Below are 21,430 nucleotides of genomic sequence, written 5' to 3' on the forward strand. Positions count from 1 at the left end.
TCACTGGATCTCTCGGTCTTCTCCTTCCAGATGCTTTCTGGTCGTTCTGACAAAAACAAACAAATTTAATTTACAACAAACACAATGTAACTCAAATAATCAATATTAAATAATGTTGGTGTGTCCTGGGCTAAACATCTGATCAGAAGGATGGTGAACAGTCTTGGGTGTGACTAACTTACACAGAAGACATTTTGTTTCTCAGCACATAAAGATGAACTACTTACCTGTGGTGATGTGGTTTCTCCACTGCATGGATCTTCATGTGTATCTTCAGGTGACTTTTAATAATGAAACTCTTTCCACATTGATCACACGTGTGCAGCTTCTCTTTGCTGTGGTTCATCTCATGTGTTTTCAGATTTGATGACTGGTTGAATCTCTTGTCACAGTGTGAACACTTGTACATTTTTTCTCCAGTGTGGATCATCTCATGTCTTTTCAGATTTGATGACTGATTGAATCTCTTGTCACAGTGTGAACACTTGTAAATTTTTTCTCCAGTGTGGATCATCTCATGTCTTTTCAGATGTGATGACTGATTGAATCTGTTGTCACAGTGTGAACACTTGTAAGGTTTTTCTCCAGTGTGGATCATCTCATGTGTTTTCAGATATGATGACTGATTGAATCTCTTGTCACAGTGTGAACACTTATATGGTTTTTCTCCAGTGTGAATTCTCTCATGCAGTTTTAAACAGTTTGCTGTAGTAAAAATCTTCTCACACTCAAAGCACATGTACTCTCTCACACCAGTGTGTGTTTTCTGATGTGCATGTAAATATTGCAGCAGTGAAAAACTCTTCCCACACACAGAACATGAATGTGGCTTCTCCTTCGTATGAACTCTTAGGTGTTTCTTCAGGTTTGATGACCCAAGAAATGTTTTGCTGCACTGATCACATGTGAATGGCTTCTCTCCGGTGTGAACTCTGATGTGATGATCAAGACTTTGTTTGTTTGAGAATCTCTTCTCACACTGATCACATGTGAATGGCTTCTCCCCAGTGTGGATTCTTATGTGAATCTCAAGATGATGTTTGTGTGTGAAACTCTTCCCACATTGACCACATGTGAATGGCTTCTCTCCAGTATGAACTCTCATGTGAACATCAAGACTTTGTTTGGTTGAGAATTTCTTTCCACACTGAGTGCAGGTTGTAGATTTCTTGGCTCTTCTTTTCTTTAAAAATGTCTTCTCAGTCTTTGAGCGACTCAAAGGTTTTTCTCCAGGTGTGTCATGATGTTTCTCATCCACTTCACTCAGTTCTTCACTCTCCTCCTTCACTTCCATCAGGTCTGAAATGAAAGAGAAAAGGTTTAATTTCATTTTCAGAACTCAAATAGAGAAATATGAAGTGAAAGGACAAAGTGAGGTCCAAATTATTCACAGAATTTTGATAAATTTCTAAATTAATTATGCATGTCATTGAAAATCTCCACAACTTAAGTACACTGATCTTCCAATTATTACTTGTAATCATTATAGGCCCAAATCTCATGTTTCTGTCAAGAGAACTATTAAAAATATCTGTGTTTACACTGTCGGGCTAGAAGCACAAGTTTCCATTGTCACTTCCAGGGTTTGATTGAGCCTCGTTCATCAGAGTTTTTCAGCCCGCAGAATACCTTGAGTCAAAGTGGGCCAACTCTGGCTTAAGAAGTGTTTATGAACAAAGGCTTTTATCAGAGTGTGGAGAAAGTCAAATCATATATAACCATCATGTATTTATTTGTTTATATATGTATCTGTCAATATAACTTGTGTCTTTATACGGCTTGATATCCATATCACCACAAATAGGCTAGCTCTGGTTTTTGGGAGCTCCTGTTGCTCTGGCTGAAATTTTAACACTACATTAATTGGGACTGGGGTGCTCAAAGCTCCTCAAATTGGATAATTTGGTGGAAAAATATAGCAATGATTATTCTTTCTCAGGAAATGTGATTTAAACTTATGAGACTCTATATATAGGCTACATATATATCCTTAAATGCTTCCGTTATAAAACCTGTTTTGTTTTGTGCTGTCCTGTATTAGCCTACAAATAAACAGACACGACTGAATAAGTAGACCTACGTGATTCTTTCTTTTGTGAAATAACAGTAAATACAACTTTATTTCTGTATGATTAATGTGCAATCCACACAAATTAATTAATGATGATCAGTCTTTCACTTTTTATTGTTAAATGTCGCCAATGCTTGGGTTGTAAATATTTAAAATAAAACAATAAAAAAGGTAAACGGCTGCTTTTATCAGGTTCTGCCCGCTGGAAGCCCTCGCACACACTGGCCTGACACACTTATCTCATGTAAAAACATTTAAAAATATATATATACAACAGTGCCACAATGCTGATACCAAACTTTGTAATTATTGAGGGCCGGTCACACTGGACTTTTTCTTCCAGATTATTGCTGAAGTTAAAGTACCTGAAGTACTATCATGAATGAATGAAGAATAAACACCAACCTCTTTGTTCTTCAGTATCTTCAGTGTGTTTCATTCTGCAGGGTTCTGGATCACTCATGTCCTCACTGTCCTCTTGAATGAACTTTAATAAAACAAATTTCAGCTCTTCCCATTTATGGGGGAACTGTTGTGGGAGGAGCTTCACTTAAAACATTAACATAAACACAGAAATAAACCTATATATCTGTAGTCATCAAATCACCTCAGTCTGTTGACAGCAATGAAATGAGCTTTAAGTGTCAATTTACAGCAGATCTGAAGACATCAGCATAATAAATGAGGTGAAAACAGGAACTATTGACATGAAATAAAGAGTGTTTTCAGCAGTTTCTCTGTTAATATTGATGACTATCAACACTCATTCAACAAGACATTCAGATCATCTCACTTTATTCTGAGTGTTTGCTGTTAGAAACTGATTGTTTGAGTCAGGATATATGAGAAAAGACTATAAAACTGCTCTATTGAAAGACAATGCTATTTTGGTAAAGGATCAGGATGTTCCATTAACTGCTCAAAATCTGAGATTCTGCCCATTGCTAAAGTGAAAATGAATGCTGAGCTATAGAGACCTACCCATTCAAACATATAACCAAAACAATAACTAAAGCAGCAAACTGAAAAATCTATAAAGGATCACTCCAGCATTATAACTCAAAATCCATCTGAAACAAATAATTTAACAAATAATTTACTTAGGTTATATTACTCAAATCACTACTCTATGGACAAAAATGCATCATTTAAAGAAATAGAATCTTTTCTGAGGGGTGTCTCATTGCCTCAGGTATCACCCAAACAATCATCAATTACAAAAAAACCTTTATCCATCAAAGAAATCACAAAAGCACTCCATTACCTACCAAATAACACATCACCTGGGGCAGAGGACTAAAGGGAATCCTCTAAGTTTTTCAATTTATGTTTCTCCCTTTTGGTTTAATTTAATTGCGTTACAGTCTCCCAACCCTAGACTTGGAGATCTTGTAAAAATTTAATAACACACAAACCATTTAAAACTCTAGTTTACTATGAATGCTAACCTTTATGCAAAATTAGACTCCCATGTTATTTATGTTCTCCATTTGACCATGCATTTTATTTATGAATTTGCACTCTTTTATACTCCAATTTATCATTTTGTTTTGAATGTAAGTTTAATTACAGGAATTCCAGTATTGAAAACAATATCAGTTCTTCTCTAAGTAAGATCTTTCCAGTATGGTGTGTTACATGTTAAAAATTTAAATTCTTTAATAAATCTTGCTGTCTGTCTGAAAGAGCTGGGAGAATAAGGAAGAAAGCATTTGTGAAATTTGGATAAGGAGACAAATCATGGTGGTTGGGCTATCTTACTCTGTGGTACTTGGAAAGGATTTCTAAGGGGAATTGCAATCACTTGCAAAGGCAACATGATTATCACATTCCGGAAATCAAAACACATTCAAAGCTGTCTTTGCAATGTGGTCTTTGAAGGTCAACTGGCCGTCAAGGATTACTCCAAGATTTCTGGCCAAATTTGATGGGGTAATTGAGGATGTGCCTAGCTGGATGCTGAAATCATGATTTAGAGTCGGATTGGCAGGGAAGACGAGAAGCTCAGTCTTAGCCAGGTTGAGCTGTAGATGATGTTTTTTCATCCATGCCGAGATGTCTGCCAGACAGCTTGAGATTTGTGCAGCTACTGTGGGATCATCTGGTTGGAATGAAAGGAAGAGTTGTGTGTCATCAGCATAACAATGGTAGGAGAAACCATGTGCCTGAATGATGGGACCAAGTGATGTAGTGTAAATGGAGAAGAGGAGGGGTCCAAGAACTGAACCCTGAGGAACTTCCTAGCTCTTCCATCCAGATTTGTTTGTTTTTAGTGTTATTTCATTTTCTTTTTCTTTACTTTTATTTCTATTTCTTTATCATTATTATGTATTAGGTTCTTCATTATGTAAAACACTTTTATTTAGCATTGTGGATGAAATGTGCTATACAAATAAAAAAACTTTGCACAATGACTGTTGTTATTATAAAATCATTCCATGTTTCATAGTTATAGTTAATTCATAGTTATTAAGCAGCAGTGGTTGATGAAGATTACTGTCATTAATGTTTGTTTTTCTGTTATTTTCCATGTCAAATTATGAGAAATAACAGATTATGGTCTAATATCATATATCCTGACTCAAATAATCACTTTCTAACAGCAAACATTTAGAATGAAGTAAGATGATCTGCTAATGATCTAAATGTCTTGTTGAATGAGTGTTGATAGTCTGAGGATCATCAATATTAACAGAGAAACTGCTGAAAACAGAAAAATCTCAGATTTTGAGCAGTTAATGGAATATCCTGATCCTTTACCAAAATAGCATTGTCTTTCAATAGAGCAGTTTTATAGTCTTTTCTCATATATCCTGACTCAAACAATCAGTTTCTAACAGCAAACACTCAGAATAAAGTGAGATGATCTGAATGTCTTGTTGAATGAGTGTTGATAGTCATCAATATTAACAGAGAAACTGCTGAAAACACTCTTTATTTCATGTCAATAGTTCCTGTTTTCACCTCATTTATTATGCTGATGTCTTCAGATCTGCTGTAAATTGACACTTAAAGCTCATTTCATTGCTGTCAACAGACTGAGGGGATTTGTTGACTACTAATATGTATATTTGTTTCTGTCTAATGATAAGAACTGTTTTTCTTATCATTATACTTGGAAGAATTTACATTATTTTTATTCGGTTGCTCATTAAAAATAAAAACTAAGTAACTGATATATTTTTTTTATTTTGGCAGATCAGCTCCTCCCACATCACTTGCATCATCAGTGAAGCTCCTCCTACACCACTCACATCATCAGTGAAGCTCCTCCCACAGCAGTTCATCAATAAATGCTGGAATATTCCCATCAGACGAGCATCAGGGCATCAGGAAGAGCTGAAATCTGCAAAGACTGAGTTTATTAAAGAGGACAGTGAGAACATGAGTGATCCAGAACCCTGCAGAATGAAACACACTGAAGATACTGAAGAACAAAGAGGTTGGTGTTTATAAAAAGATTCAAGCGCTTCTGCAAATTTAGATATGCAGTTAATCTAATTTTCAACAAATGGTCAGTAAAGTGATATTTGAGAAATGTTCATATTGATTGTCAACATCAGGTCAAAATATACAGTATTTTAAATGTTTTATTTTACATTTATTTTAGATCTGGTTCAAAATTTGCAACAATGTAACCAAAATTTTAGACAAAAAAAGGTATAAACCATAAACTGTATCAAGTAAATGAATTTTCCAGATTGGCTCACAGCGTTGAAAACTTGACTTAGGAAAAAGCTGATTTATAGCTATTGTTAAAAGGTTCTCACTATAGAAACATGGTGATTTGTCTATAATGTTTTAAATTCTAATAATTGAAGATTAGTGTACCTCATTCATGCTAAGTTTCAGAGATATGTAATTAATTGATAAAATGGCATCAAAGTGATCAGAATATTTTATAGCAGTTGTCTACTTTGGTACATGAAGGCTCAATTTATGCCTTTTCACTTCAGACCTGATGGAAGAGAGTGAGGAGAGTGAAGAACTGAGTGAAGTGGAGGAGGAACATCATGACAAACCTGGAGAAAAACCTTTGAGTCGCTCAAAGACTAAAAAGACATTTTTAAAGAAAAAAACAGCGGAGAAATTTTCAACCTGCACTCAGTGTGGAAAGAGTTTCTCAACCAAACAAAGTCTTGATGTTCACATGAGAGTTCATACTGGAGAGAAGCCGTTCTCATGTGATCTGTGCGGGAAGAGTTTCACATACACACAAAGTCTTCAGAATCACATGATGATCCACACCAGTGAGAAGCCGTTCACATGTGATCAATGTGGCAAAACATTTCTCTGGGCATCAAATCTGAAGAGACACCTGAAAGTTCATACAAAGGAGAAGCCACATTCATGTTCTGTGTGTGGAAAGAGTTTTTCACAGCTGCAAAATTTACATAGACATCGGAAAACACACACTGGTGTGAGAGAGTATATGTGCTTTGAGTGTGAGAAGACTTTTACTACAGGGAGTGATTTAAAACTGCACCACTGTGACAAGAGATTCAATCAGTCATCACACCTGAAAACTCATGAGAGGATCCACACTGGAGAAAAACCTTACAAGTGTTCACACTGTGACAAGAGATTCAGTCGGTCATCATCTCCGAAAACACATGAGATGATCCACACTGGAGAAAAACCTTACAAGTGTTCACATTGTGACAAGAGATTCAGTCAGACAATAAATCTGATCACACATGAGAGGATCCGGAGATCTGGAGAGAGGCCGCACACGTGTGATCAGTGTGGAAAGAGTTTCTCTTTTAAAAGTCACTTGAAGATACACATGAAGATCCATTCAGTGGAGAAACCACATCACCACAGTCTGAGATCATGATAAGCAGTTCATCTTTATGTGCTGAACAACAAAGTAGTTTCATTACAGCCACAATAAGCAGCAGGACAGTTTTGTGGTTGCTTAGTATCTGCTTGGAACATATATCAGCATTATTAGAAGTGTTTATTATTTACCATTATAATATTATTCTCATTATTATGAGATGTAATAAACCAGTATTTATAGTGTTTCATTTGGATTTTGTTTGTAACATTTATCTGTAATTTCTTGAACCGGCTGAAGATTCAAACACATTTCTTCCGATGATGATATTTCCAGTGGCCCCTTCCCAGATCCTATTTTCCCAGCTGCATCAGCCTGACCTGATCTTTCCTCTCAGGAACCTGATGAATCTGGATCTTCAGCTGGAGACTCTCCAGAAGCTACAACAGAATGATCAAATCACTGTTAAAACAGACTGTATGGATTCTTCCATTAAGATCAGTGTGACAAACTAACAAACTGCCAGATGTTTCTGTTATTAATGTTATTTACAACATTCACAATAATAAAACAACCTACAATTGTCTCTGTCCTCTTCATTCGTTCCAAGATAAATGTCCCAAAATTTCCTTTAATCTTCTGCAGTATTTCTTGTACCTGAATGATGTATTTACTCTTGATATTGAAACAGTAAAATCTTCCTCCTCATTCAGTCAACAGTTGCTCGAGATCAGCATGATCTTTCAGTTTTAGATGTTCGTCAATGCCTGTTTCAGATCCTCCAGCTGAACTTCAGGAGCAAATAAACACTTCATGAAATCCAGGATCTCTTCCTCATTTCCCACAGGTTCCTCTAGAGGAACAGTGAACAGAACTGAACTGAGACCTGCTGAACATCCAGAGACCAGCTGCTCTTTCATCATCTCCAGCTACTCTTTATTCAGATCTGGATCCAGTTGATCTGGATCCAGTGAATCACATGCACCTGTTTCTCTCCAATCTTTTTTTTTTTTACCATCACACAAGCTCTTTAAACCTTGTTTCAACAAGTATAGAGCTTCCTCCTGATGGGCTTTTCCCAGAACCATTTCTGCCCATCAAAAGAATCCGGATCACTGAGCTGGTCTCTGAAATGTTTGAAATAAAAACATGGAATATGACATTCAAGTTACACTGTAATTCTTCTCAGTGGAGGTCAAGAGTAAGAAAATAGAAATGTCTATGTTTCACAAACAAACATAAAATATTGTTTTGTTAAGTGTGTAAATGAGTCATAACTGTACTCATTAAAAAAAAAATGAAGTTACAAGTGATCAAATATCAAATCAGCTGATCTATAACAATGATAAATCAATATCGGAATGAAATGTTTTAATGTTTGACCTGAGAGCTGGAGAGACAAGTCACTTCATTCAGAACATGTTTAAACACACAATGATCACAAATATCAGACAATATGACAGAAACAAATGCCTGTTCACATTCAAACTGAAGTGAGTCTGAATCAGATCTGAATCAGTGTTTTCTTAGTAAATAAGACAAATGTTTATCAGCTGAAACTCGTCTGCAGTTTCATTCCTCACTGAAAAACACATTCACAATGATCACGCTGAAGATTCACTTCAACACAGAGTTTGATCTATTTGTAACAGTGGCTGTTTCAGAGAATAAGAGTAGAATCCAAGCACAGTGAACATTTATTGAAACAAACATAATACAAGTTATTGATGTGACATTTAACACCAAAGCTTCAAAGCTTTTATCAAAAAGTGAACAGTGAAGCACTGTATCAGACCTTGATTAGTTTTACTATAACCATGTGATCTGTCTCATCTGAATGTTGTGTGGGTGTTTACACTCACCACAAGGTACTCCACTTTCTTAATAAATATTTCTTTTATTTAACAAGGGTTCCTTTTCTTTAAAAAACCTTTTAGACACTTAATTACATCAAAAAGAAACAAAACAACCTACAAAACTGCAAATAACAAAGAAAATTCAAAATAAATCAAACTCAAAATATAACCACATTAAATCAACAAACTGGGACAAATTAAATCAAAACCGAAGCAATCTGTTACAAAAAAACAAAATTATACAAAAAAATATCAATCACACATCACATAATTCCCAAAGAATAATAATAATAATAATACAAACAAATAATTTCCAATTAATTTCATACCTGTTACAAAAAACCCCCACTCTTACTCTATCCAATCTGGTTACTAGGATTCTCAGGGGTGCTTCCGATCTACAAATACATATAATACAAATAAAATAACTTTACATTTCTTCTCAAAACCCCACAACCAATCTCACACTTCATACCTTTTAAAACACCCAGGTTACACTCTCTGGTCGCTCTAGTTACTGGGGTTCTCGGGAGCACTCGCGGTCTACAAACACACATCCTTAACCAAACACCCCACACTATTTTCTTGTCAAATCAAACCCCTTAAAATGACTATATAACTCACCCTATCCTCCGTCAGTGCCGCATTTGTTTGGCGTGTATACCACGGTGTCTGTGCATCGCTCAAAATCTTCCGTGCTTGTCTCCCTTAAGTATTCCCATAGTTCCTCCCCGACCCCGCCTAACCAGAGCTCAATACCACATACAACCCCCACTTATCAAATCATCGTCCCGATGATTACATATTTATCTGGGCTACCCAAATCCAAAAACTAAATTACGCCTCTTTCATCACTCTTTTTAATTCATTCATCACCTGCAGCAACTGTTCTAGGACCATTGCCATTTCCCCTACTTTTCTGGAAGCGGGCCTTAACCCATCATTTAATTCTGGGGGATTGCTGCAGCTTCCATACCCTGCACAGATCGTGGCTCTCTAAAGGGATTCCTATGCTGTCCCGCTGTAGCCCTCTGCGAGCGTCGAACTGAAAAGTCTGTCCCAGTGGTTATTACTTGATCCTCCTCCCTGGAACAATCCTCTTCTGCACTCCTTTCCCTTTCCACCCCCGAAGACAGGCTTACTGGTACCACCACTCGGAGCTCCTCCAAATCTTCCTCAGACCCAGATGATGCTCTGCTTGAACTGGAGTCTGTACTTTGATGCTGAATTGACTCTACAGGGTCCTTCTGTAATGGTACACAACGTCGTAACTCCAAACGATGCACATTCCTTGGTGGACGTGATTGATCCACTGGAACTATCTTATAGACCGCCTTATCCGGGTCCAATCTCTCCAACACACAGTGCGGCAAATCCTCCCAGATGTCCTGGATTTTATTTCTTCCCCTCACTCTTCGATTTCGTAGATACACTAGATCACCCGGATTCAGACTGGCATCTTTTACAACCCCTTGTCGTGTTTGCCTCTGCTTCGCCAAACTCTGTAACCGCTTCTGTGTCCACTTATATGCCTGTTGCAATTTATGCTGATGTTCAGTAACCCACGTCTCTACCCGTCCTTTTCTTTCTGCCACCCCACCACTTAACCAATGGTCAACTGGGAGATCAGGACTCCTGCCAAACATCAAGAAGAAGGGAGAGAATCCAGTTGTGCTATTTTCAGTGGTATTATATGCAAACAGTACTTCATGTAAGTATTCATCCCATCTTAATTTCTTTTCAGGAGGAAGGGCCCTGAGGAGGTCGTGTAACGTTCTATTAAATCTCTCACACTGCCCATTACCTTGAGGGTGAAATGCTGTCGTTCGACTCTTCTGCATACCATAAATTTCACATAACTGCTTCACAACTTCGGCCTCAAAGCACCGCCCTTGATCAGAATGAATTCGAACTGGAACTCCGTATCGATGAATCCACTCCTTGACAAGCACCTTGGCCACTGTTATGGCCCTCTGATCAGCTGTAGGTATGGCTACTGTAAATTTAGAAAAGACATCAGTTATAACAAGCACATTTTCTTTTCCACTCTGAGAACGTTCCAGCATGGTAAAGTCCAGAGCCACAACCTCCAAGGGTTTAGATGCTTGAATACTATTCATCACTGTTCTTACTTTAGGCTGAACGTCCTTAGACACAATACAACGAAGGCAATTCTTGCAGAGCTCCTGAACATCCTGGTACATCCCGGGCCAATAAAAGCGTTGCCGTACTAATTTAAATGTTCTATCAATCCCCTGATGACCTTGACGGTCATGCAGCTGACTCAGAACTTCCTGCTTTAAGACTTGAGGTAGCAGAAGCTGTTTTACCCAACCCCCTCTAGCATCTGCGATGACCCTATAGAAGATGCCTTCATGTTCTTCCACTTTATCCCACTGTCTCAACAGCTCCAATGTATCTTTTAACTCCTCTTTTCTTTCTTTCTTACCTGGCCCTTCCCCCTTACTCCAATAGAACTTAAACCGGGAGATAACGGGGTCCTGTTCTTGCAAGCTCTGCAAATCTTGTGTCTGGAATTCAGGAAAAACTGAAACAACATCCACTGCAGCTACAGATTGAGGTAAAACACTCCCTTCCTCCTGTCCTCCTACCGCATTTTGTCGGGACAGGGCATCGGCATTTCCATTCCTCTTTCCTGGACGATACACAATTTCAAAGTCAAACATGGCCAACTGTGAGGCCCATCGTTGCTCTACCGCCCCCAATTTAGCGGTCTTCAAATGGCTCAGTGGGTTATTATCAGTAAACACGATGAACTTATTTCCAATTAAATAATCCCGGAATTTCTCTGTTACTGCCCACTTAAGGGCAAGGAACTCCAGCTTCATTGTACTGTAATTATCCATATTACGTTCCGATTCCCTTAGACCTCTACTAGCATAGGCCACCGGCCTCCGCTTACCTCCCACATCCTGGGAAAGCACTGCTCCGAGTCCGGTATGGCTGGCATCTATTTCAAGCAAGAAAGGCTTAGTGAAGTCAGCATACACTAGCACAGGAGAAGATGTTAATTTCCTTTTTAATGTTTGAAAAGCTTCTTCACATTGATCATCCCACCTCTGTCTGAATTGTTCATTAGTTAAGTATACTCGTTTCTTTTGCTTCTTACCCTTTAGCCTGTCCCCCACGGCGGCCAATTGATGTAGCGGGGCTGCAATCCTGGCGAATCCTTGAACAAAACGTCTGTAATAGCTTGCAAATCCCAAAAAAGATCTAAGCTCTTTCGCTGTCTGAGGTTTCGCCCATTCTGCCACTGCTTGAATCTTCTCAGGGTCTGTCGCCACCCCCTCACTAGAGATGACATGACCCAAGTAACATACCTCTTGTTGGAAAAAACAGCATTTACTGAGCTTAACTTTAAGTCCATGATGCTGAAGTTGTTGCAAGACCTTCTCCAATCTCTCCAGATGTTGCTCCACTGTTGATGAAAATACAATCACATCATCCAAATATAAGAGCACTGACTGGAAACTTTCATCACTGAATATGCGTTCCATCAGACGCTGGAAAGTGCTTGGCCCATTGGATAATCCATACGGTAAACGGTTATACTCAAACAGGCCAAAAGGAGTACAAAAAGCAGTCTTTTGTTTATCTTCCTCTGCCACAGCCACTTGATTGTATCCACTTGCCAAATCCAAGGTGGAAAACCAACATGCTCCACTCAAAGCATCTAAAGATTCTTCAATTCTAGGCAAGGGATATGAATCTCTCCTTGTTTTAGCATTCAACTGCCTATAGTCCACGCACATCCGAATTGATCCATCCTTTTTCTTTACAATCACAATCGGTGATGAATATGGGCTGCAGCTCTCCCTAATGACATTTTGCTCTAACAATTGTTTAATATGTGCTTTAACCTCCTCATATTGAGTAGGGGGCAACCTCCTATACCTTTGACAGACGGGAGCATCATCTAACAATGGAATCCGATGTTCAATCAAATCAGTATACCCCAAATCCCCACTTCCTTCAACAAACACAGAGGCATATTTATTCAATAACTCCCTAGCCTTCACCTCCTGTTCCACATTCAACCGAGGAAAATTAAGGGTACTAAATCGTTGAGGGACTGTTACCCCTGACTGGGCCACATTACTTTGTTCAATAAAAACTGTACACTGTTGTTCTTGCTGTACCGGAATAAACTGAATATCAAAATCCCCCCCACTTACTACCACCTCAGCCCTATGTACAGACGCAAGTCGAATGTGTGGGTTTAAAAACACATCACTAGTACCCACATTCATAATTGGGACGAGCAATTGTCCTTTTTCTGGGGACACTATTGAACCTACCACTAACAGGTCTGCTGGTAAACTCCCCTCACTCTCTACTAGAGGTTCTAGCAGCAAGGATTCTTTAGGCATGAGTCTAGTATACCCACTTGTTGCACAAACCAATTGAAGAGTACCTGCTGCCACCTTAACTGGACTTGGGGCCAGCAGGTTCACAAAAGATTGTTTTTGTGTATCATGCAATTGACAAATTTCCAACGCCTGTTTCAAAGAGACTTCACATTGCTGCATTATAGAACTTTTTGAATACTGAGACCCAAACTGTTGCTTCAAAAGACCATGACAATTTCGAATTACATTCATACCAATCAAACCTGGCACCAGTTTCTTTCTTTCTCTTGTCTCTAGATCTAGTGTATCTTTCACAACTAACACCCCTGTTTTGGAAGTATTTGGTCCAGGATTTTGATATCTAGCTCTAGATATCCCACATATGGGATATCTAGGCCATTGGCTGCTTTTAACACCAGCCAACCACACTCATTCAATGCATCTGTCTTCTTTCCTGCAAAATGCTGTTTAAAACAACTCTCAGTTATCATGGAGACCATAGAACCAGTGTCAATCAAACAGTTTATTTCCGCATCCCCCATCTTCACCACAGTGACTGGACATTGACCCACCAATTGTTTGAAAATTTCTGGGCTGGTTTCTCGAACAACAGAGCCAGGTAACCCCTTATTTACTATGTGGCTCTCCACAGCAAGGGGTGTTAGTTTAACTGGCCAGGCTTGGGGGCTTGGAACTGGGATACATTATCAACAGTATTTCTTTGCTGCCCCCATACTTGACCGGGGTTCACAATCTCATTACAATAACGTCCAATATGTCCCACTTTTTGACACTTAAAACAAATAGGCTGTCCTGAGGGATCAAAGGCATATGATCTTCGTGACACTCCCTGCGGCTGCCTATTAACGACTTGCAAACTGGCCATTTTTTCAGTTAAATCACTTAACTGCTTTTGCTGACTTTTCATCATACCAAACAACTCTACTAACATTGAATCTGAACTCTGCTTTGCAATCACTGTTTCACTATCAATAGTACTAAAGGTCTCAGACCCCCCTGATGTTTCAGAAGAACTCACTCCATCCCCAGCCCACTCAACCGCTTCTTTGCGGACATCAAGAAATGTTAGGCTTGGTTTCTGTCTAATCATTCTTTTTAGCTCTCTACAGAGTTCTTTACTTCTCACATTCTCTGCAAACTGATCCCTAAGCATGATATCTTCTTCAGACACGCCCCTGGGATTACAACTTTTCAATTCTTTTAACAGAGCCATTAATGCATGTGAGAACTCAATCAGAGTTTCAGTTTTCCCTTGTTGTCTTTCAAAAAACTGTCTCTGCAATGCAGTAAATGATTGAGCACTCCCAAACACTTCAAGAAGAGCTTCAAAAACTCCCTCTGGGCTGGAACGTATTTCCTTGGGTCTATACTTAATTTCCTGTTTGGCCTCACCCTCTAAGTGTTCCCATATAAAATCTGCTGCCTGAGCTTGAGTGAAATTTCGGGCCTTAAACACACTTTTCAGGTCCTCAATCCAATCACTCAAAGGTACACTTGAAGATTTACCTGTATACACTTTACATTTCTTCTCAAAACCCCACAACCAATCTCACACTTCATACCTTTTAAAACACCCAGGTTACACTCTCTGGTCGTACTGCTGATAAACCACAGTCCTTAGCCCCTGTTCGATCGTCTCTGTCTTCGCCACGGTTTTGATTTAATTTGTCCCACCGAAACAAACAAACAAAAAAACCCCAAAACAACAGAAAAAGAAAAAAAAGAAAAAAAGAAAAGAAGTACCCCTAAATTGGAGGTCCCTTCCTCGTCGCCAAAATTCTGTTGTGTGGGTGTTTACACTCACCACAAGGTACTCCACTTTCTTAATAAATATTTCTTTTATTTAACAAGGGTTCCTTTTCTTTAAAAAACCTTTTAGACACTTAATTACATCAAAAAGAAACAAAACAACCTACAAAACTGCAAATAACAAAGAAAATTCAAAATAAATCAAACTCAAAATATAACCACATTAAATCAACAAACTGGGACAAATTAAATCAAAACCGAAGCAATCTGTTACAAAAAAACAAAATTATACAAAAAAATATCAATCACACATCACATAATTCCCAAAGAATAATAATAATAATAATACAAACAAATAATTTCCAATTAATTTCATACCTGTTACAAAAAACCCCCACTCTTACTCTATCCAATCTGGTTACTAGGATTCTCAGGGGTGCTTCCGATCTACAAATACATATAATACAAATAAAATAACTTTACATTTCTTCTCAAAACCCCACAACCAATCTCACACTTCATACCTTTTAAAACACCCAGGTTACACTCTCTGGTCGCTCTAGTTACTGGGGTTCTCGGGAGCACTCGCGGTCTACAAACACACATCCTTAACCAAACACCCCACACTATTTTCTTGTCAAATCAAACCCCTTAAAATGACTATATAACTCACCCTATCCTCCGTCAGTGCCGCATTTGTTTGGCGTGTATACCACGGTGTCTGTGCATCGCTCAAAATCTTCCGTGCTTGTCTCCCTTAAGTATTCCCATAGTTCCTCCCCGACCCCGCCTAACCAGAGCTCAATACCACATGAAGCTTCGTTTTTTAGTATTAAGTATTTTGATAATTACTTTTTTGTTATTACATTGCATTTCTGTTTATTTTATAGGTTTTATTTTTAAATATCCTGAGGCAAGTTTTGTTAGAGACCCCAACTCAGTCACTTTTAAATTCCACTAATTGCATAACCTGCCATTCATTAAGAAGTTAGAACTAACTTACCATTTAATTGAGGTGTAGAAAACACTGGGACATGCCATTATGTAATGATATATGATTTTGATTAAAAATAAGCTACTTTGAGCGGTAGACATTTGAGCTTGAAAATAGTCTTAAAGGGACTTTGATAGTCTTCAAGCCATTGAACAAACGTCTCTTCCACCATGTATTTTCCCTTACTCTGTTGGTGATGCAGGGAGTCTTGTGATTGATTGTCAAGCCAGCCAATCAGAATTCAGCAGCCTCATCTCTGATTGGCTGGAATTATGGAATATTGTAATGCTGGGTTGTGTTGAGCAAGTGAGCCGTCTGCGATTAGAGAATAGGGATGGGCATTTCTGGCAATTTTTTTATTCCGATCATCAATAGGTTTGATGGAGACAATGAAAATATCTGAAGACTGTTAGAAAAAATGAGTGTTAAAAATAAAAATATGACACGAAAACCTGTCTATGAAAACTTAAAAACTTTATTAAAACAATGCTAGATTGATTATGATGCAGCAATGCTATTAATAAGGAAGCATTTATAAGGAATAGCTGCCTGATGTGAGTGACATTTTTACAAGTATCAATTATTGATATAAAAAATTCCATAACAATTTTTACTAGTAAGAATTGTTTCTGATATGTGAAATTGGAATGTCATAAAGGGAAATATGCTATAAAACACCACTCTTTTTTGTTTTCATTTAAAACATCTTAAACATTTTAATAGCCATGCATGTAGTTTAGGCAACACATTCATTGATTATCTTCACTCCATGTATATTTATAACCAAATATGTGCATATAGTCTGTAAATAAAACAACACTGTTTCTTTTTGTAAGTTTTAATGATCAATAATAACCATTAGAAAAGTATAAGTAAGGCAAGAAGCTACAAAAAGAATAAAGCAAACAATTCAGTCAAATGTACAAAGTCAGCACTCCAGTAGGCTACAACGGTAACGTTATGAAATTTCACTTTCACTTCAACAAATAATAGATTCATGAGACCAAAGATCACCCGTTATATATACAAAAGATTAATTATATCTCATGTTTAACCACTACAGAGACATCAGAGCCAGTGGCAATCATCAGAAGGACTAGCCAAGGTAAGACTTGATAAAAGGGCGGATCAAGAACACATCCGGGGATTTGAAAATTTCTTTGGCTAGATGTGAACTTTGAATTGGATCAGAACTTGGGCAGCAACTGATGAATTTCACAAGAACAGACAAGAACGCATATTGAGAAACGGCTAACTATGAATAAATGAATGAATGAAGCATTTATATAGCACTGAACTATGTACTACTGTATGTACACAATCACATCAGGGGTCGCTCCTCATCCACAACCTGGATAATTCAACAGCAGACACAGAGCAACAGCGCCAACTATAGGTGGAGAAGATAGATTTGTCTGAGTCTCTTCTCAGCTGTGGTGATGTGGTTTCTCCACTGCATGGATCTTCATGTGTTTCTTCAGGTCACCTTTAGTGAAACTCTTTCCACACTGATCATACATGCGGCTTCTCACTGCTGTGGATCATCTCATGTCTTTTCAGATTTGCTGACTGACTGAATCTCTTGTCACAGTGTGAACATTTGTAAGGTTTTTCTCCTGTGTGGATCATCTCGTGTGTTTTCAGATGTTCTGACCGACTGAATCTCTTGTCACAGTGTGAACACATGTAAGGTTTTTCTCCAGTGTGGATCCTCTGGTGCAGTTTTAAACTGTTTGCTGCAGTAAAAGTCTTCTCACACTCAAAGCACATGTACTCTCTCACAGCAGTGTGTGTTTTCTGATGTGCATGTAAATATTTCAGCAGTGAAAAACTCTTTCCACACACAGAACATGAATGTGGCTTCTCCTTCGTATGAACTCTCAGGTGTTTCTTCAGAGCTGATTCCAGAAGAAATGTTTTGTCACATTGATCACATGTGAACGGTCTCACTCCGGAGTGGATCATCATGTGTTCTTTAAGGTGTTGTGATCGGGTGAAACTCTTCCCACACTGATCACATGTGAATGGCTTCTCTCCAGTATGGATCATCATGTGTTTTTTAAGGTACAATGACTGATTGAAACTCTTCCCACATTGATCACATGTGAACATTCTCGCTCCGGTATGTATCCTCATGTGTTCTCTAAGAGTTGATGAGTGTCTGAAACTCTTCCCACACTGATCACATGTGAACGGCTTCTCTCCAGTGTGGATCTTCATGTGTTCTTTAAGGGTTGATGATTGACTGAAACTCTTCCCACATTGATCACATGTGTGTGGCTTCTCTCCTGTGTGAACTGTCATGTGAACATCAAGATGGACTTTTTGTGAGAATCTCTTCCTACACTGATCACATGTGAACGGCTTCTCTCCAGTATGAACTCTCATGTGAAGCTCTAGACAAGATTTCTTTGTGAAACTCTTTCCACACTGAGTACAGGTTGCAGATTTCTTGGCTCTTCTTTTCTTTATAATTGTCTTTTTAGTCTTTGAGTGACTCAAAGGTTTTTCTCCAGGTTTGTCATGATGTTCCTCCTCCACTTCACTCAGATCTTCACTCTCTTCCATCAGTTCTGAAATGAAAAAAGTCATTTGATTTTCAGTACATCAAAATAAAATAAAATAGTCATAAAATAAAATAGTCATAAAATTGAGCATATATCCCTATATCCCGATCATTTTGATGCATTTCCATTTTCATAAATTAATTGCATATGTCCCTGAAACTTTAACATTAATCTTCCAATTGTTCAGACTCACCGGTCATCTCAACAACACAATCCAGCGGTTTGCGGTTTTAGATTGTATATTTTTACATTTTTGAAAGATTATTATTTGTTATTATGTTTTAAAAGAGATTCACAGAGTGTGACATCATATCATGACCGTTTCAGCGTCTGTAGAAAGTTCACATGCTCAAAGTCTAGACTGACTGCATCTTTAAATGTGTTATTATCAGTGTCCTTCATGATTCACTCAACCCTGTTACTTCTGACATGATTTTCCTGCTTTCAAAAACAGGATTTCTTAAAAGTTAAGACTCTAATGTTTTTCTGAAGAGTGGTTCTAATTTTTTAAAGTCTGTTACATAAAAAGGTAGATCAGTGTAATTTGAATTGGGAAAATAACATTGATTACCCCTTGGTTAACTGCAAGTTGGTCAAACTAGTTCTTAAAACACAGTCTTAATATAGTGATTAAGTTTATGCAACTGGCCCCAGGAAGTGACATCATCTGGGCTCTTTGTAGCACATGATGGGAGGACAAGCAAATAATCTCAATCCATTGTCTCAGTTTTACACAAATGAATGACTGCATTCATCAACCCTGTTACCAAAGTTACTGTAAGAAGAGATTTTGCTCAAGTTACACTTACAACCCTGTCAGCCATTCTGGAAAGTTCATTTACTTAAAACATTCTGGTGTTGACAGTTACAATGTTTGTTTCTATATGAATGTTGTTCAGCATCATGAATGAATGAAGAATAAACACCAACCTCTTTGTTCTTCAGTATCTTCAGTGTGTTTCATTCTGCAGGGTTCTGGATCACTCATGTTCTCACTGTCCTCTTTAATAAACTCAGTCTTTGCAGATTTCAGCTCTTCCTGATGCTCTGATGCTCATCTGATGGGAATATTCCTGCATTTATTGAGGAACTGCTGTGGGAGGAGCTTCACTGATGTGCGTGATATGGGAGGAGCTTATCTGCCAAAATCAATTAAATGTAAAAAAAAAATGATTTAACAAAGAAAACCAGTTAAATGCAAGTGTATTTTAATGTTTCGAACAATTTTTGCTTTTAAAAACAAAATGATTTAAAGTTGCATCATCATTTAGTGTAACAGATGTATTTAATGTAAAAAGGAAACAACAGTTATTTTTTACCTGTACTTTATAAAATACATAAAATAATAAAAGAACTACATTTAGTTAAATTTTATATGATTAAAACTTAGTGGTTTGAAGCATAGTGTATAACTATACACTATATAAAGTATAAAGATTTAAAATGACAATTAAAGAGTATTTTGGGCTGCACTGTGGCCATTAAATTCAGTTTGAATGTCAGCAAATGATTCTTGCACTGAGTACTGACAAGTTATTTTGTTTTTTATATATATTAAACCCCTTTTTGTATTACACCCATAAACTCATTACAATAAGAATTTATATCAGTCTTTCGTAAAACAACTGATGCTAATTCAGAACATTTTATTTTTCAATCAAACATTATTCTGTTGACAGCAATGAAATGAGCTTTAAGTGTCAATTTACAGCAGATCTGAAGACATCAGCATAATAAATGAGGTGAAAACAGGAAGTATTGACATGAAATAAAGAGTGTTTTCAGCAGTTTCTCTGTTAATATTGATGACTATCAACAGTCATTCAACAAGACATTCACATCATCTCACTTTATTCTGAGTGTTTGCTGTTAGAAACTGATTATCAGTGTAAGGAGGATACTATTTCTCACAATATGACATGGATAAAACTCCAAAAATACATTACAAGATATATAACTACAGCAGCATAACATTCATATGAATAATTTGATTTTCTAGTAACTACATAATGCATTAATGTAATTAGATGGAAACATTTTAAACAGCACCACAAAGCAATTTAATGTTTCTTCCAGAGTCTTTCCGGTAACTTTTATACATTTATTTATAATTTTAAAATATCTTATGTGGCTCATTAGCTATAGGGTCAATGTATTTAGCACTTTCTGTTCCAGTGTTTTAATAATGTAAAGTGATAAAGTTAAAATAAAGTCCAAATCTGTTAAAAGAGTAGAAATAAAATGGCAGCAGCAAAACTAGAGATCGAAACAATCACACAAACGAACACAAAATCGCTCAGGTCTGAATGAATTCATATTTTCCTCACAGATCTCAAACTTTGACATTCAGTAACAGTTATTATCACTATGAAACATCGAAACAATCACACAAACGAACACAAAATCGCTCAGGTCTGAATTAATTCATCATATTTTCCTCACAGATCTCAAACTTTGACATTCAGTAACAGTTATTATCACTATGAAACATCGAAACAATCACACAAACGAACACAAAATCGCTCAGGTCTGAATTAATTCATCATATTTTCCCCACAGATCTCAAACTTTGACATTCAGTAACAGTTATTATCACTATGAAACATCGAAACAATCACACAAACGAACACAAAATCGCTCAGGTCTGAATGAATTCATATTTTCCTCACAGATCTCAAACTTTGACATTCAGTAACAGTTATTATCACTATAAAACATGAAACAATCACACAAACGAACACAAAGTCGCTCAGGTCTGAATGAATTCAACATATTTTCCTCACATGCTGCACTAAATGTTTATTTCAGCAGGAAGACGACAGAAAAGACGCATCGCTGAGCTCGATGAAAACAACACAGAAATGAGCATGTCACCTGATCAAACTGTATAAAGTGTGTTTGATGATCGTGTAAATATGAGAAATACCGTGAACTTCTCGACTCCCCTCAGAAGACTCGCCGCTGAAACTGAATGAGAGGAAAGCGCGCGCGAGCTGTGACGTCATCTGCCGCCAACGGTAGA

At 37.5% G+C, this 21,430-nt stretch overlaps 2 protein-coding genes across 2 annotated transcripts; both read right to left on the reverse strand.

The window, feature by feature from the left end:
• LOC137002537 (zinc finger protein 235-like) lies at positions 1-2,534 on the reverse strand. The gene is made up of 4 exons (XM_067362259.1): positions 2,477-2,534; positions 1,289-1,299; positions 228-1,204; positions 1-46 (listed from the first exon to the last, which is right to left on the reverse strand). The coding sequence occupies exons 1-4, from the start codon at positions 2,532-2,534 to the stop codon at positions 1-3; spliced, it is 1,092 nt and encodes a 363-aa protein (XP_067218360.1).
• A 14,628-nt stretch (positions 2,535-17,162) lies between these two features.
• Positions 17,163-18,810, reverse strand: LOC137002551 (gastrula zinc finger protein XlCGF57.1-like). Its single transcript, XM_067362282.1, has 4 exons — positions 18,754-18,810; positions 18,198-18,328; positions 17,360-18,113; positions 17,163-17,192 (listed from the first exon to the last, which is right to left on the reverse strand). Exons 1-4 carry the CDS (start codon positions 18,808-18,810, stop codon positions 17,163-17,165), a joined length of 972 nt encoding a protein of 323 aa, XP_067218383.1.
• Positions 18,811-21,430: the final 2,620 nt, after the last annotated feature.

This window comes from Chanodichthys erythropterus, chromosome 3, assembly GCF_024489055.1.
Source record: "Chanodichthys erythropterus isolate Z2021 chromosome 3, ASM2448905v1, whole genome shotgun sequence".
NCBI lineage: Eukaryota > Metazoa > Chordata > Actinopteri > Cypriniformes > Xenocyprididae > Chanodichthys > Chanodichthys erythropterus.

Excerpts from the sequence above, each read along its gene's own strand:
- LOC137002537 (XM_067362259.1), bottom strand. The coding sequence starts at position 2,534 with ATGAGTGATCCAGAACCCTGCAGAATGAAACACACTGAAGATACTGAA. Across the intron at positions 47-227 it reads GAGAAACCACATCACCACAG|AACGACCAGAAAGCATCTGG; the intron begins GTAAGTAGTTCA and ends TGTTTTTGTCAG.
- LOC137002551 (XM_067362282.1), bottom strand. The coding sequence starts at position 18,810 with ATGAAGGACACTGATAATAACACATTTAAAGATGCAGTCAGTCTAGAC. Across the intron at positions 18,329-18,753 it reads TCAGTCTAGACTTTGAGCAT|ACTAAAAAGACAATTATAAA; the intron begins GTGAACTTTCTA and ends AGTCACTCAAAG. Across the intron at positions 17,193-17,359 it reads ACAGCAGTGAGAAGCCGCAT|GTTGTGGATGAGGAGCGACC; the intron begins GTATGATCAGTG and ends TGAATTATCCAG.